Source organism: Pipra filicauda, unplaced genomic scaffold (assembly GCF_003945595.2).
Source record: "Pipra filicauda isolate LSUMZ 115617 unplaced genomic scaffold, ASM394559v2 scaffold8_size5757611_pilon, whole genome shotgun sequence".
In the NCBI taxonomy this organism is placed as follows: Eukaryota; Metazoa; Chordata; class Aves; order Passeriformes; family Pipridae; genus Pipra; species Pipra filicauda.
Genome location: NW_024105087.1, coordinates 3,800,666 through 3,816,589, shown reverse-complemented (window position 1 = coordinate 3,816,589; position 15,924 = coordinate 3,800,666). Strand labels below are relative to the sequence as shown.

Here is a 15,924-nt window from a genome sequence, read left to right as displayed (position 1 = left end):
GGGTCTTTCTCCTGATATCCAAATGCTCTGTTGTGAAATTTGACATATTTTACCACTGTTATGGTTTCTTGGCTGAAATATACTTCCAGGAAGGCAGGTTTGGTTTTATTTTAACCTAGGAAGGGCTTTATTTAGGTTAGTATAATTACACCTTGTCTGATTAATTTTTTTTTTTCTGTTGACCTTACTCCCTGTACGATAAAATAATCCACCTGGCCTTTGCAGATAGGCTGGGAGACAAACAGTACGTGAACATGACAGGGGTTAGCCATGGTTGCTGAAGGTATCTGGTGCTATAGTGATGAGCATGGTATGGGAACCTCTGTAGATCAGAATCTTTCAGTAGCTCCCAAGCAGTGAAAAGGGGGATGGAAAAGTGGCTTCTTCCCAGAGCTGTTTGTGAAGCAAGGTGACAGTGATGAGGACTTGCATTTTAGTGTAACGGAGCTGTACATGAAGTTGGACTTCAAGGGTACAGGCATGAAGGAAGGAAGAGTGATGCAACTCAGAAGGCTTCTGGATTCTTTGAAGTGATCAAAATCAGGGGAAAAAGCAAGTTTTCTTATGCCTCTGCCTATACACAGCAAATAGAGCTCATTCCCTAGCCCGGTAGCACTTGATGTGATTTTGTAGTTGTGCTGAGGCAAGCAGAGTTCTATCCAGTTTTCTTGAACCAGTTGCTTTTCTGATGTGAACCAAATTCTTGTTTCCAAACGATTGGCAGGTGGTTCTTTAGAGAACTTCACAGAATCAAGGTATGGTTCAGATTGGAAGGGACCCCTGCAGGTCATTTGGTCCAGCCCTCAGCTCAGTCATGGCCACGTAGGTTGCCCAGGACTGTATCCGGGTGACTCCTCTATTTTTCCAGTTATATGACAACTGCACTGTTGTTTTGTCACAAAAGCGAAGAAAGTAGGTTTGAAATTTATCTAAACCTCAGAGGCCTGACCACATGATGGCTTCAGGGATTGTTATATGTGTAATGGGTTTACACTGGTTTAATTTCAAATGTGTGGTCTTTCAGGAATCTCAAACACGTTTAAAGCATGTGCTTCCCTGCACAGGGAAGGAAGAGGGAGGTGAGTGAGGCGTAGACCCAACTTGAGTGGCTCTGCTGAGGTCTTATCATGAATCTCCAACGTTCAGGACCAGAATTTCATCTTTCTTCACACAATCTTTCCTCTTGTCAGACACTTCTGCCTTTTTATCACCAAGGAGAGAGATAGAGAGATATAGAGAGGTAGATAAAAAAGACAATGGTTATGTCTTTGTCCTAATTGTTCTGCTAACTACCTGGTGAATGCAGTGACTAACTACAGTTATTTGAAAAATGTGAAGTTTGACCTGGCTGAATGGCTTGGAAAACCTGGCTTACCTATAGGTTAACATCTCGACTATTACAGTTTCCCGTTTTGCACTTTTGCCCGCTGCTGGCTTTACAGTCTGGCATATTTAATAACAGGCCCTTTATTATCCGTGCTAGCTAGTGTCAGTGTTAAGTGCTTTCACTTGGATGTAGTGGCCAAAGGAAAAGTCTTTGTCTTTATTAGCTTAAAAACTTAAGATAATGTAATTACAGTTTCTGTAATGTGTTGTATTTTATTTCATCTGGGAAATATTTTAAAAATGCTCTCAGCTTAAAACTCTGCAGTGTGTGGTATTTTTGGATAGATGGATATGAAATCACTCTTCTTTTTTCCAAAGTCTGCTGTCTAGTTACTAGAGCAGAAGGCAGTGGTGGCAGAGGGGGGGTTGGAGTGCTTGCTGGAGTGTTTGGTTATTCAGAACTGGCCAAGTCAGAGCTCCTGGCTTCAGAAATGAGACCAGGTTTTGCAGATCAGCTGAAGTACTCGTGTCTGAGTGTGAGCTAATCTTTGACCTGGATATCATCTAAAATTCAGGGGTGGCAGCTCCACAAGATAGAGAGGACTCTTAACAGTTGGGTTTCTCTCAACCCCAGCCATGATTTCTTTGTGTTTGCTGGTGGGCTGACTTCAGTGCTCATCCTGCTCTGAGCTAATCCCGCAGAACGTTTTTTTGGTTGATGTTGTTTTTACCAGGTTAGGAAGGGGAATTGACTGACAAATAGAGGGGAAATTATGTTGGAGTACTGAGGCTGGCACATGGGACTAAAGGGAAACCTTTTGTCTTTGGGTGGGAGCGAGCTTGTGAGGCTGCTCATCTGCTTGTGGGCCAAGGTAGCCAGTTATAAAAGAGTGCTGCAGGACTCCCAGATGAAGACTTCCTTAATACTCTTGCCAAGGAAAGGTCTAATTTACAGGTTTTTTTCCCAGATACTTACGTTGGTGATTAGCATGGTGAGGTTAGACTGCCAAGAGTTACGTCAGTCACAAAGCCCCAGTGTAGTTATATTGGCAGCAAAACGACAGTGATTAATGATACAGTGTATTTTATGGGGGGTGAGGGAGGATGGATGGGCAGCAACACTTAAACAAGCTTTTCTAATCAAGTGCTGTTTTGCTGGTATAAGCTGCAAGCTGTGTTAGAAATGTTTTTCTAGTTTAATGCAACCGTATGAGCAGAGCACACCTAGTGCACCGTGTGAGACAGGACAAATGTTCTTCCTCATGAGGAAAAGAAGTGTCCTCCAAGTTTAACTTCTTAGTAGTAGAAAGTTTATTTTGCTCTTTAGAGGATGAAATAACTTGAAACAACTGGCAGACCGTGTACTGTTAGCAGCATTATCAAGAAACCAGAGAAAAGGTAAATATTAAACCCATTAAAAACTGTTCCGTAAAAGCAGACTGGGGTTTACCAGAAATCACTGCCAGTGAAGACAACTAGGGCACCTGAAGCTGATACATGCCATGAGCCAATGCACTGCTTACAGCTTTCCTGGGTTCAGCACCACTGCATAAATCTCTTTCGAATTTTTGGCTTTCAATCCACTTTTCTCAAAGGAAACTAAGAAAGCATTTGTTTTGACAGCATATGGTAAACGTGTTTAAAAACCTTTCTTGTTTTTTCATCTTTCTATTTCTCAACTTCAAGGAATTAGACTATCTACATATTTAAAGTACAAACTTTAGGTATTTCCCTAGTGGTAGTGCTGGAGCAAGGTACTCGCTGAATTCCCTTGTAGCCCTCCTCTCCACTGAGGAACTATCCAGAATCTGGGAGGCCAACTGCAATTTTTGAAAAATTTTTTTCCTCTGGCTTGGCTACAGGCTTCTTTGAAATTTTTTGTTCTGTAAAGAAAACATCACCATAACTGGCATAAATACTCCAAGGCTATTTAGTACAGTTTACTGAATGACTGTTCCCTTTGCCCTTGTCCCCACTAAGTTTATCAACTATGACTCTTGTTCATGGTCAGACCCGATGCATCTCCTGTGGTTTGTGAACCGGGAGTGGCTGAGAACTTGGAGTTCTGGTACCAGGCTGCTTTGGCTGAAATCTCATATTTCTGACTTTTTTTCCATCACACCTTTGCCTATCTTTTTGCTTCCCCTGACTTGGGACACAAGGGCTCTCAGTGTTCCAGGCCAGCCAGCAGTCAAGGTTGTTTGAGCCTAAAGGCTTGTTATCTCGGCAGCTGGAGAGTACTGGTTTCATCCCCAGAATTAAAGGCATCTACTTTAATGACTTAAAGACAAGGAGTCTGAAATCTTGGTGTGTTCTTTCTGTACACCGGCTTTTAGCCTAAAAGTAAGTAGTCTTGGAAAGCTGCAAGTCCTGGAAGTTCACCCTTGCAGTCTCACTTTGTGACTTTGGAGTCCTTCTGTCCGTCCTCTGTAGTAGGACAGCTATGACTGTTCAGTAGCATGCAGCAGTGGAAAATTTGGGAAGCATTATAGCTGTTTTAGCTATCCTGCTGCTGACCTTGCAGAGCATGGTTTCTTTGGGAAATGCTGTATTTTGGTGTCTCAGCTGCAAGGTTGCAATGCTGCAACTTTGCCAAACCTGAATTTTGAAACTTCAAACTGCTCTTGGAAAATTAGGGTGCAGTGAGTAATAAGTTGCCTTGTTTCCATATGCAGAATCACAAAGGCTCTGTTCATAAAAAAAAAAAAAATTGTAGATAAGGAAAGGGTAGTGAGTAATTCTTTATGTGGCTTGATTGCTCTTCCAAAAATCATAAAAAGCTTGGAGATAACCAGGGGATCAGACAGATAGATTACAGCCTTTTTCTTGTGTTGTAAAACTTCCGTATTCCCAGTAAGCAATGTAGGAGGATATCTCCCACTTCCTTTCAAGCTATGCTGTTCCCAACTGCTGTATTAACTATCAGTTTCTATCTGTGGATTGAAGCCTTTGTACAAAATGCTCCAAAGCCTTGATCTCTGGCATATGAGAAAACAGTTTGACGTGAGATTCTGCAGATGTTCTGGCACAGGGTTGTGACAGCTGCTTTTGCCTCATCCCACAGTTTTTTGGATCTCTCTGGCTCCTCACGGATGTGTGCACCCTTGTTTTGCCCTTTCGGAAGGGGAAAAGTGTGTCTGTGACTTCTGGGCCTATGCTTGGCCCGTTCCCTGTGGGCAGTGGTTAGGAGACGTGTTTCCTTGGCTGTGGTGAGAGCGGTAGCCCTGGCACATGCCCCAGTCTCAGCCACAGTGCCTTTGCCCTCTGTCCCCTCACTGCAGTGGTCATGGGCTCTTGCTCAGGGCCGAGTGACTTGGTGGCATGGTGGTGTTGCTTGGGCTAACAGCATGTGGTTTTACAGAAAGGTCTTGGTGCCATCCTGCCAGCAAACACTTTGTGCTGGCGGCCACCTCTCTGGCTTTTTTTGTCTAATACTTGCCTCTTAGTCAGTACCTTTCAAGAGTTTTGTTATGTGAGGAAGTGGTGTGACCAAAGGGAAAGGGAGCTGTGTCTCCTGAGCAGCAGCTCAGCGCTCTCCATGACAATATTCTTTCTGCAGACAAGGTTTTACAGGCTTAGGTATGGCAGGACAGAGCTGCACCGACAGCAAATTCAGCTGCAGTCAGTAAACTTCTTTGGATCAAAATGCTTGAGAACGGAGCTGTTAGACTTCACTGGTGAACTGATTGTCATCTGGAAGGTTGTTGGCTTCCAACCACAATAATATGTGATGCTTGTTTTCTTCCAAGTGTGCCTGCTGGTCCAGAGGAAAGCTAGTGATCCTTAATGCCTGGCCTTCAGTTGAACCAAGAGTTGTTCCTTTGGGCCCGTAGAGTAATTGGATGAAAACATTTGTAAAAGTGAGACCGTGTCTTTGTAATTGTGCATCAATAGCTTTATTCCCCACAAGTATAGGTTTGAAAATTGGTGAAATTGTACCCCATCCTGGGATTATATTGGGGCGTAGTTGAAGGCCATTCAAGTTCTTAGTGTAGGCAAGCTCAGACTTGTACCTCACGTGCTGGTAGAGGCCTTGATCAACCTCTCCTCTGTGTTTGCTGCTGTATTTTAAACATGAAATCAAGGTTTCCTTGACCTGATCTCATGAGGATCCCTATAAATTTCTATTTGCCTGTAAATTGCAATCTTTCAAGAGTTTAACTGTCCTGTGTGTAAGCTGAAGGGGCATCTGTAAACACTGTGATCTTGTCTCCCTCCATTTGTGAGTTTGGGTGTCTTGATAAGTACCAAGATACTGCCAGGAAGTATATGCTGATGTGGTCCTGCAGCTGCTGCTCAGTGTCCTGAGGACCTGGAGCACACTGGAGTTTGTGTCATCTGAAGTCCAGTCCCAGTTTTCAGAAGGACACTAATGGCATGCTGTAGCTAAATAATGTTTCATTGGGCAGTGAAAATCTGGCAAATATTGGTGTTTGTTTCTGCATTGTATAAACTTGGCTTGGAAAGCTGTGTCATCTTTAAACACTTTCTCTGTCCAGAATGGTAGTTGTGAATTGCAGGACACTTCCCAAAATCTAGGATTTTAAAGACATTTTAAAGACATGAAGAAGATTCAGTGTTTTAAAGGTCATGTAAAGGCAAAAAATAGCTCCTTAGTTTTTTGCAAATAAGACAAAGACCAGGAAAGATAGAGGAATCCTTTAAAAAAAGTAAAGCATGAATCTCATAAAATGCATTGAAATGTCTTCAATATTGGCAAACTGAAGAGGTGTTCTTGTTTCAGGTGTATGGGGGACTAATCTGTGAAAATATTTATTTAATTTAGTGACATTCCCTTTTTGGTTTAATTTTCATCAGTTTGTTCTGCTTTGCTGAGGCTTGACCCAGAAGTTCTTTCATTAATAAATAAGTAATTTTTCTTCTCACTTTTTGTCATCTCTTGCTTTTGTAGAAGATTCCGCTTTAAAGCTGGGGATCTTGGGCTGTCATTTAACATCTTTACTTAATCTCTGATAAATGAGGTCCGGGTCACAGTCTTTAGAAGTGGTTTAATGCAGCTGATGTAACTGTATTGGTAAAATGAATCATTTGGAGGTGCAGTGACTTGCCTTAGCTTAGCGTAACTGGAGTGCATTTGATGGGGTTCCCTCAAAAAACACCCTGTTGTAGCACTGCTCTGGCTGGGGCTGACAAACTCCTTTCTAAATTCATGCAGTCTGTGCTAGACTGTGCCGTTCTCCGAAGACAAAACACATCTTGCATTTTATGAGCTTTTACTCAAAAATTTTGATGCCTGAGTGGTGATGGGCATTTTTCTTATTTTTTGTTTTAAAGGTTTTCCTTTGTGCTGCAGATGTCCGTTATAACTACTTTTAAAAAACAAAAATCCCTGAAAGTGACATGTCAGTAAATTTTCCCCATCTCACCTGTGAAGGAAGTTCCTCCCGCCCTGTGCTGATGAATTGGAGGGAAATGCTTTTTTCAGCTGATAAAAAGAAATAAAATTCCGTGCCCTTCCCAAAGGAGGAATTCAACAATTGGACAAGTGGCGTGGGACCATGTGTTGGTTTGTAAAAGGATATAGTTTGTAAAGATGTTTCCTTTGATGCCTGTGATGAATATGGATGTGTTTCCGTTGGAGAGGGTTTTGATTAAATTATGCAATTAGAGCTGACCAGACAGATCTAAATATAGGAAGAGGTTTCAGTTATCCTGCCTTTGTGTGTATTAACACACCCACACAGATGTGTGTTTGTTATTGTTGTAAACAACACCTGTTTTCTAAAGACAGTTCAAAAAGTCAGGAAAGGGAATGGTCTTTGTGGAAAAAGGGAGTTCCATAGGAGTTTTATGATGAAAGGGGGGGAAAAAATCTGTTTCCCCCAGCTTTTTGACCTTTTATATAAGGACTTCCAACTTAATTTTAATAGCTGGACTAGTCCTGTCATCCTTGTGGATATCCCATGTTCACAAAGCTATAGCCAGTGCTCTGGACTGGTCTTATAGGTTCTTCTGCATTTTTCAGGATTTGGTCTGTGTCATCTAATGATGCTGACTGAGGTCCTTGGCTGCTCCTGCACTCCAGAGTGCTCCTAGTTCCTGGTGGGACAACATGTGGATAGAGCAAAAGTGAAATTGAGAAACCTGCCCCAAAGATGCACAATGAAATACCCACTGTGATGACTCGTAATCCATTCTGTCTCTTGACAGCTTGTTTGTTTGGATATGTTTTTCTTTTGAATGTTTTGTCATAATTTGAGGATTTCTTTAAGAGGCCTTCAGCTTGGAGAGAGTGAAAAATTAAGAATCTCCTCCTTCATAGCATTTAGGGAAAAAAAACACATCATGAAAACTATTCTGGTAAGTTTTGTGGTTCACAGCATTGTATTCATCTTATAGGTTATTTTAGTGAAGTTCATAGTTTTGCAATCCCATCTGTGCCAGAGTTTTGACTGAATCATCAAGTTACAGTTCCTTCCTGACTTCAGTTAAAATACTAAGTTGCGGTTTTAGAGATAATCTTTGAAAGCTCATCCGATTCAGTCCAACTGCTTTCCGACACCAGAAGGGATTTGTGCACACCTGGGTGTATGTTTTCATCTATCCTTCTTCTACTAGCCCTGGTGTGCACCAGGCTTATCTAGCTTCCAGTATCTTGGCAAACTTGGTTTTAGTTTTTATGTGTAGTCTTGGCAAGTCAAATAAGGATGATGAGGAGACCAGCAGGCTTTTTTAAAGGAAGAACTGGTGGTTTGTGATTTTGTGGAATCTCAGGTGCATCTGAATGCAGGAATGAGTGAAATTCAGCAGTGCCAGAGAAATCTACCATTTCTCATCCCTGGTGAAAAAGGCAGGATTTGAGGAGCTGGTGATCGCTTAAGAGGCTTGTTGGTGTTGGTTCTTGTAAACAAGGTGGAGCTGTATTTTAATGAAGGTGTAGATAAAACTCATGCAAGATGTGGTGTTCAAATTTGTTCTCAGGAGTATGGTTTTCAATATGTCAAAACAGTTGCAAAGGCATTGGGAAGAAATGTTCCTAACCAGGAAAAGGGCAAATTTAATTGATGATGCATGTGTGTCAAAACTGGGAAAGCAACTTTACTGTGTGCTTTTCTCACAATTATATATTTCCTCAGAAAGTTTTTATGCCATTTTAATTGTGTTGTAACGCAGGATTTGGTTTCTAATGTGTATGGAAAACGGGTATTTTTTCTGGAGAAGCAACAGTGAAGTTCGTAAAGTCTTTCAGATCTGATAACTTCAAGTCCAGAAAACCTGCAAGAATTTGCAATTGTTTTACTCTTGTAATGGTGATAATTGAGACTTCAAGGGCAGGGATCAGGGCCTTGTCTGCCCGGAGCTGAGTGGGGAGGCGAGAGGAAGAAACTCTGTGGTTCAGTGTCAAAACTGGCCGAACACTGTGTTCTTGGTTTGAACTGTGGTGAGCACTGGGAAGGAGCTGGCAGATACTGATGGTATGAGGTTATTCCTTCATGCTCTGGACTAAAAAAGCAGTAGGGGTTTTGTTTTTTTGGGTCACTGTTGCCCTCCTCCCCTCCATTGGTAAACTCTACATTGCCCCTGCAGTTTCATTTTGAGCGAGCGGTGCATCTGCTTTTTGTTTCACACTCAGAACTCATGGATTTGATTTGACTTACCCAATAAGTCAGAACTTGTTCAAGTCCTTCCTCTTAAAGCAAATGTCACAGCCCCATTGAGAACAGATTATTTCTTACGAGAAACTGCTGGGGCTGCTGTTGCAGTCACTGCAGTCCCTGCTCTTTGTGTGACACTCCTACCCTCCCACCACCCCCTGGACTAAAAAAGGGTGGGTGTAGGTATCTGACAGGATTTTCTCTGTGGGCTGTACAATGATATGTGGGAGGTTTTCTTGGAAGGGCAATCCCTCAGCCAAATAGCATGAGTGGTGGCCCAAGAGGAGGCTGGACAGACTGGGTGTTTTGGGCTGTCTCAGGATCCAAGACACAGGTTACTTGGCAGAACAGGTGGGAGGTATCCTCCCTGCTCTTGCTGGGCCTAAGTAAGGGAGTCTAATGCAGTGTCAGGAAAAAAGCTGCCTACTCTGTTAGGTATAATGAAGTATTTTCAACACCCAATGTGCTCCTCTTTCCTCAAATAATATGTTATATATCAGAAATTAACACAGGATTGCATATTTTTTCTGGAATTCTTTCTACCATGCCGAGAAGGCATATAAAAGAGTTAATTTTTTTTTTCTTTTTCTGCTTGTGCTTTTCAGAACTACAAGTTCAGGTTCTATATAAACTCTCTAATGAGCTCTACAGCACTCTGAAATGAAACTTGTTTTCTTTTTACATGTATATTGTAATGTCACTGAGGTTTCTACCAGGTTTCAGTGCATTTTTCCAAGCTGAGCAATATCTGATCTCCTGCCATAAGGAGGTGCAAAGAAAGAACTTGTTGATTAAAAACAGGGTAATTCAGCAGAAGACTTTGGACTTCTTGTTTTACAAGTCACATTACTTGAAGAAAGAAATCGAAACTTTTTGCTGCTTGCTCCAAGAATAGGGAGCTAGAGGAAGTTAATGCACAATATGTTGTTACACATTCTAGCATTACAACTGCTTAGACTGCATGCTTTTTAGTAATACAAGGAAATAGTTCTTGCAGGAATAAAGTGATAGCTCCCTGGCTTCTCTGCCAAAATCTGTTGTTTTTTTCTTTTTTTTTTCCCCTAATGTTCTGAATATTGTACTGAATGCATGAGTTGCTGAAAATATGTGTCTTTCGGAGCAGGTAAATTAATTACTAAATATTTTTAAAGAAGCAGATTAAAATCTCTCTGCTTTTTATTTCTTTATATTGTTACTAAGTAATGGACACTGGGAGGAGGTATGTTGACTAAAATAAGATAAATTGAATTTTTAAAATGTAGTCATAGACTAGATGGTTTTCCCTATTAACAATTATGTAGATTCTCTTCGCTGTGGTTCCTGCCCCTTTTTATGTCTAACTGTATTAAGCATATATTAGGAATATTTAATAGGATCCTTTTTGCCTGCATCACTGAGCCTGTAATACAAATAATGAAATTAGTAGAAGAGTTAGAGCCACTTGTTTGCCTGAAACTTGGGCTAGAAGTTGTTTTGCTCCCCCTCCACCCCTCTGGGAGAGGATCATCTAATTGTCCTAACCTTTTCTCCACCCACTAAAAACAGTCATTTATGCAAAGTGGGACAGTTTCCTATGGGATCTTCTGTGGGAATTCAAAAACAGTCTCATTGAATATTTTACTGTCTGCTTAATGTTGATGACCGAGTTTTGAGGGCTAGAAAAATAGAATTTCAGTCTTAAGCATTTTGCCTAAATGTGTTTGTTTAAGTATAAAGCAGGCTAAACATGTGTCTATATATATATATATATATATAAAATGTTCACTTATTTTTTATAGGCTTCTCATAAGCTTTGTGCAGGTTTGTAAGTTAGTCCAAAGATGACACAAATCTTTAAACGCTGCACAGCAATGAAGGAAGACAAATAAAGCAGCATTGGGATTTAAAAGAAATTTGTTGATTCCAACTCATCCATCAGCAGACAGAACACATAATAAAAAGTGCATGGGTTTTGATGTGTAAAGTGTGACTGATAAGTGGGTAACAACTCAATTTCCTCTAAACTGATTCCAGGCTGCCTTTTGGAGAGCGTCCTGTCATTTGGCTTAAGTTTCTGTTTTGTCCCTACCTTGTGAATAAACATACCCTTCAAGGGCCGGTGGTCACTCAGCTATTGGAAATACTAACTCCCACTTTCCCAGAACATGCAAGTGTATTTGGGGAAGAAGGACGCAGACTGTGTCATCTGCTGACTCGTGGTTTAATCTTTATTTTGCACTTCCAGCTGATAAGACCACTTTGTGCAGAAGTAATACAGGAAATGATGCAGTGCAGAAACCAAGTGTGGCAGAAAGGGAAACGGAATGTACTGGCAAGGGCTCAGCCCTGCGGACGGGCTCTCTGCTTCTTGGAAACGAAAATCTCCACATACATTGCTTTCTCTATTTTTTTTTTCTTCTTTTTTAGCTTACTACCGGTATTGGAGCTTAGTGTGACTAGTGTACAGCAGCCTGTGAGTTTTCTCCCCCTTTCCTTATCTCGTGCCTTGTTCAGGGCTTGGAGCGGGCTCAGGCTTTGTTGGGGCAGGCGGGACTTCGGCAGGAGTCTCTGGGCTGGAGGCTGGTGGCCGGCTGGGTCCTGCTGAGCTGTGTTGCTTCCAAGCCTACCCTGCGAGCTAATGCTGCTCCTCGTGCTCCCAGCAGTTGTTGCCACAGAGGTGCCAGCTGTTGAGATAATACCTTTGATGGTGATGGTGGAGTGTGTTTTGGAGCGCCTGATCGTGGGAGTGGGACGTTTGTGTGTTGCAGGATTTGATCCAAAGACTTTGGAAAAATCTTTGGTCTGACTTCTTGGGGCTGCGTCTAAATGTCCTCTTAGTCTTTGCAGAGCTCGTTTTAGGGTTGTGTTTTCAGGCACTGATATAAACATACAGTCTTAATAGATGGGACTTTTCCTTTTTCACAGCTTGGTGAAAATGGGTCAGGCCTAGGTAGAACCACATCTGCAAACATAAATGTTGAAATAAGTTTGGGTCGAAATTTAAATTTCGTACTTTCTTCTTTACTAGACCTTTAACTCAAGCCTTTTGAATCTTTTTTTAAGATTTTCATTTGGATGGAGGTGAAGTAGAAAGCTTTACTTGGTGATATACTACGGGAACTTGTAACTTTTGTGTGTGGAACTTGTATCTTTTGTTTGAAAAATAGTGAAAAATTATATTTAGAATATTGATTAAGATACAGAGTATATATGAGTTGAGAATAACTCAGTTACTTACAAACATATTTAAAGCACATACACTGAAGTTCTGGTAATTCAGTTCTTAGATTAGCACAGCCCTTTAATTGAGTACTTTACAGTGCATGTAAGGATAAAGTATACCTGGAGTACAGTCAATGACAGTAATGGAGTTTCAACTTATTTAACAGTATGGCTCATGCTCAGGTAACAAAACAAATTCTTAAATTTGCTGTAGGCTCATGCAAATCTTCCATTGCATTGACAGTGTTATTTCAAGTACAATTCTTAGCATAAAAAATGGGAAGTACCAGTATGAAGCGCAGGTAGACATGGCCTGTGTCTCAGTCCATAATCATTATTCACATAAATGTAGTTTATATATTGAGCCCAATAAAACTGAATCTCTGCAATTAGATAACTGTTTTAATGACAAATTAATTTGAACCAAGTAGATGGTTTTCAGCTTAAAGTGCTTCAAATATAGTGGTATACTATGAAACCATTACAATGCATGACAGTCAGGAGAGTAAGTGTGCCATAGCATTCGCAATTTTAAGTTCTGCAATAATTTCTTAGTGTAACTATGAAATCCTGTCTGAGGTGGGTGTGCTGACACTTTCTATTCTCTGTGTGTATAGGTTGCTGCTTGGTTGGGGTTTTTTATGTCGTTCTGATGGCAACGAAAACATTCATATCCTTTTCCCCTTCCCCCTTCCTCTGCAACCTGTGGGTATCCAGTCCAGGATATGTTTCCTGTCTTGTCTATCTATTTGAAAATGAGTGCTGTAGTGCTCTTTGTCTCATTTTCCCCTCCCTGCCACTGCTGGGTCTCTTCTACTTGCCCTGGCAGAGCCTTTTGCCTGCTTCCAGCGTGGGCAAGTACAAAACTTGCTGCTCACAGCAGGGACTTCTTCCTGTGTGGAATTCCTCCCCCTCTTCACCATCACTTCAGTCCCGTTCCACATCTCCCAGCTCAAGGACCACTGTGCTGTCTAAAATCCTCTTATCAGGACTTCTCGTCCTTCCCACTCCTTCGCGTGTCCTTGAGAACATCAGGCAGACATTGCAACAGGAAGGGTCAGGATGTAATTGGTGAAGTCCATGATAGCATTCCCTCACAGTCTGCTTGTGAGCTGTGAGGGCTGTTTGGTGGGATGGGGACATCCAGTTTTTTTTCTCATGTGAGATGAGGGCAAGGATCTTTCTAGTTTCATTCTTTCTTTTTTTTATTTTCTTTGTTCCCCAAAGTAAGTCAGAGGTGAAACTGCACTGTTTTTGTTTCAGATCCTGCTATGCTCAAGTCTAGTGCAGTGATTTTTGAACTGCATGACTGGCAGTTTGGAGAGAGCTGGGTAGCACATTGCTCTTGGGGCATATTGCTTCCATCTGCTCTCTAAAATAAATAATAAAAAAAGCACTAGTGATCTTGCACTGGTTCCTTGGGATGTTTCGCTGGTAAAGGCTGCAACAGCTGACAGGCAGAGGGGAATGCCCTTCCCGCTTAACAGGGAAAAATGAAATTAAGGGACTGTTTTAGGCGAGATTTAATGTGGACGACATTTTTCATATAGGATTCTTGCCCTTTTATGGAGTGTGTGTCAGAATACAGTCGTGTCTTCTTGTGTTCTGGCTTTTTCTATGGAGCTTCTCACAGTACTAGCTGATGCCCTGCTTGGGCACCAAGAAAAGTGTTGTTTGGAGCTGGCAAAAACACTTGCTGTCCCCCTTGCTATGTGGCACAAAACTCACTGAGGCCACAGAGCAAACTGGATGAGGGAGCTGAGCTGATGGGGACTTGTCTCACCCTGTACCTTCACCCTTTACCCTCTCCTCTTACTAAACCTCCCCCTCAACCTCTTTTGGTTTTGTTTATAATGCGTCATTATTTTCCAGGGTCATCACATCATTTATTCGGGGCTGTTTTGGAGAGAGGGATATACAGGGTTCAGCAGCAGACCCTGCTGCTTAAGTCTTCATCAGATGTGCCTCAAATCCAGTTCTGGAGGCTGTCAACACTTTGTTACTGGTTGTTTTGGTGTTGGTTGGTTTTTGGTCACACCACTCTTGTGGGTTGGGTTGAGTTGGGGGATGTTTTTAACTGCTGTATGATAACTTAAAAGGTAAAATCCTTTTTTTCTCTCCCTCTGATGTTCTCCTGCAGGTTGTCCACCAGAAGAATTTAGAAGAATGAGAAGGTCACGTCCATCAAGGGGGGATGTCAGCACTGCCTTCCTGGGACTGGAGGATTGAAAAGGAGAAAGGACCGGAATTATTTGATACAGGCTGTTTTTGACTACTGACACAGTCTGCTGTACCCTGGTGGTGGTAGAAGAACAGGACAGTCTCTCCTGTTTGGTTCTGTGGCATCAACACAGTGGGATCACCATGAATGTGACAAGTTTATTCTCCTTCACCAGCCCAGCAGTGAAGAGGCTGTTGGGATGGAAGCAAGGGGACGAAGAAGAAAAATGGGCAGAGAAAGCTGTTGATGCCTTAGTGAAAAAACTGAAGAAGAAGAAAGGTGCTATGGAGGAGCTGGAAAAAGCATTAAGCTGTCCTGGTCAGCCCAGCAACTGTGTGACAATTCCTCGTTCCTTGGACGGCAGGCTCCAGGTGTCGCACCGGAAGGGGCTCCCGCATGTCATTTACTGCAGAGTGTGGCGCTGGCCGGACCTGCAGAGCCACCACGAACTGAAACCACTGGAATGCTGCGAGTTTCCCTTCGGCTCAAAACAGAAGGAGGTTTGCATCAATCCCTACCACTACAAGCGGGTAGAGAGTCCTGGTAGGTTCTTCCTTGTTTGTGCCTTTACACCTTATCTGAACAATGCGAAGTGTGGCAATTAATCATGTGACTCATCAGCCTGAATAAGCAAAAGTGGCTGTTTGCACATGTCAGATTCTTCCTCTGCACTTTATCTGGATGGAAGCATTAATGAACAGTTCTCCCTTTCACGTGGCGAATGCCTCACTTGTGTAAATGTTTTATCACTGTACAGAGGTATAGTCTTAGTATATGCCTGGTATCATCTGGGTGCCCACTATCCCTCAATTAATTTGTTGTTTACTGGACTGTGCAGATCAATGAATTTATATGAAACATTGCAAGGTAACCAAAAAGGATTAATTGCAGTCTGTGCACAAAAACCGTTCTGCCATTATAGCAGCAGCAGTACTGGTAGTATTTCCAAATTATTATTTCACTTTATCACTTTTGTTTCTTCATCCCCCAGAAAATAATACTGTATTTAGAATCTCCCACAATTGTTGCCTTTTGGAAAGACTTTGAATTTAGACAGCAGAATATAACCCCTTCAGTTTAAAGCTTTGATAGCCCTGTTTAATTTTATGTGAAATTTTACTATCAGCTGTTCTGCACGCGCAGTTTGCTTACCTGCTACCCTCTGCCTCGCTTCTTTTGTTTTTAAGGTGCAATCCACTCTCTCTGCCTCCTCCTCAAAGGCCAAACCTCTTTTTGATACTTCTGTGCTTAATTTTACTTAGTGCAAGCTTATTATCAGGGAATACTTCCAGGGGCTAAGATGAGCTGTGCTTGGATGTATCGTCACTAGTCTCCAAGTCTCCTGCTGTTTGTGAGGGTGTAGAGTTGTAGAAATGCACTGCAGGCATGGGTGGACTTTCCTGGTTTAAAAGTGGGAAGTCCATCACTGTTAGGCATTTCATAAACTGTGAAGCTTTGTGTAGAGTGGCCAGGACACACAGAACTGTGGTGGAAATAAGGTTATTGCAAAATTGTTTTTCTGTGAATGGAAATGGCATTTGTCTTGGATCTACAGTGCAC

The 15,924-nt window shown here is 41.9% G+C and overlaps 1 protein-coding gene across 3 annotated transcripts in view; it reads left to right on the top strand.

The window, feature by feature from the left end:
- SMAD1 (SMAD family member 1) overlaps positions 1-15,924 on the top strand; it is a 47,507-nt gene that overhangs the window by 7,269 nt on the left and 24,314 nt on the right. For all 3 annotated transcript variants that reach the window (XM_027721085.2, XM_027721082.2, XM_027721080.2), the window contains exon 2: positions 14,284-14,907. In XM_027721085.2, the coding sequence (XP_027576886.1) occupies positions 14,508-14,907 (400 nt within the window). In that variant the 5' untranslated portion in view covers positions 14,284-14,507. The remainder of the gene's footprint in view (positions 1-14,283; positions 14,908-15,924) is intronic.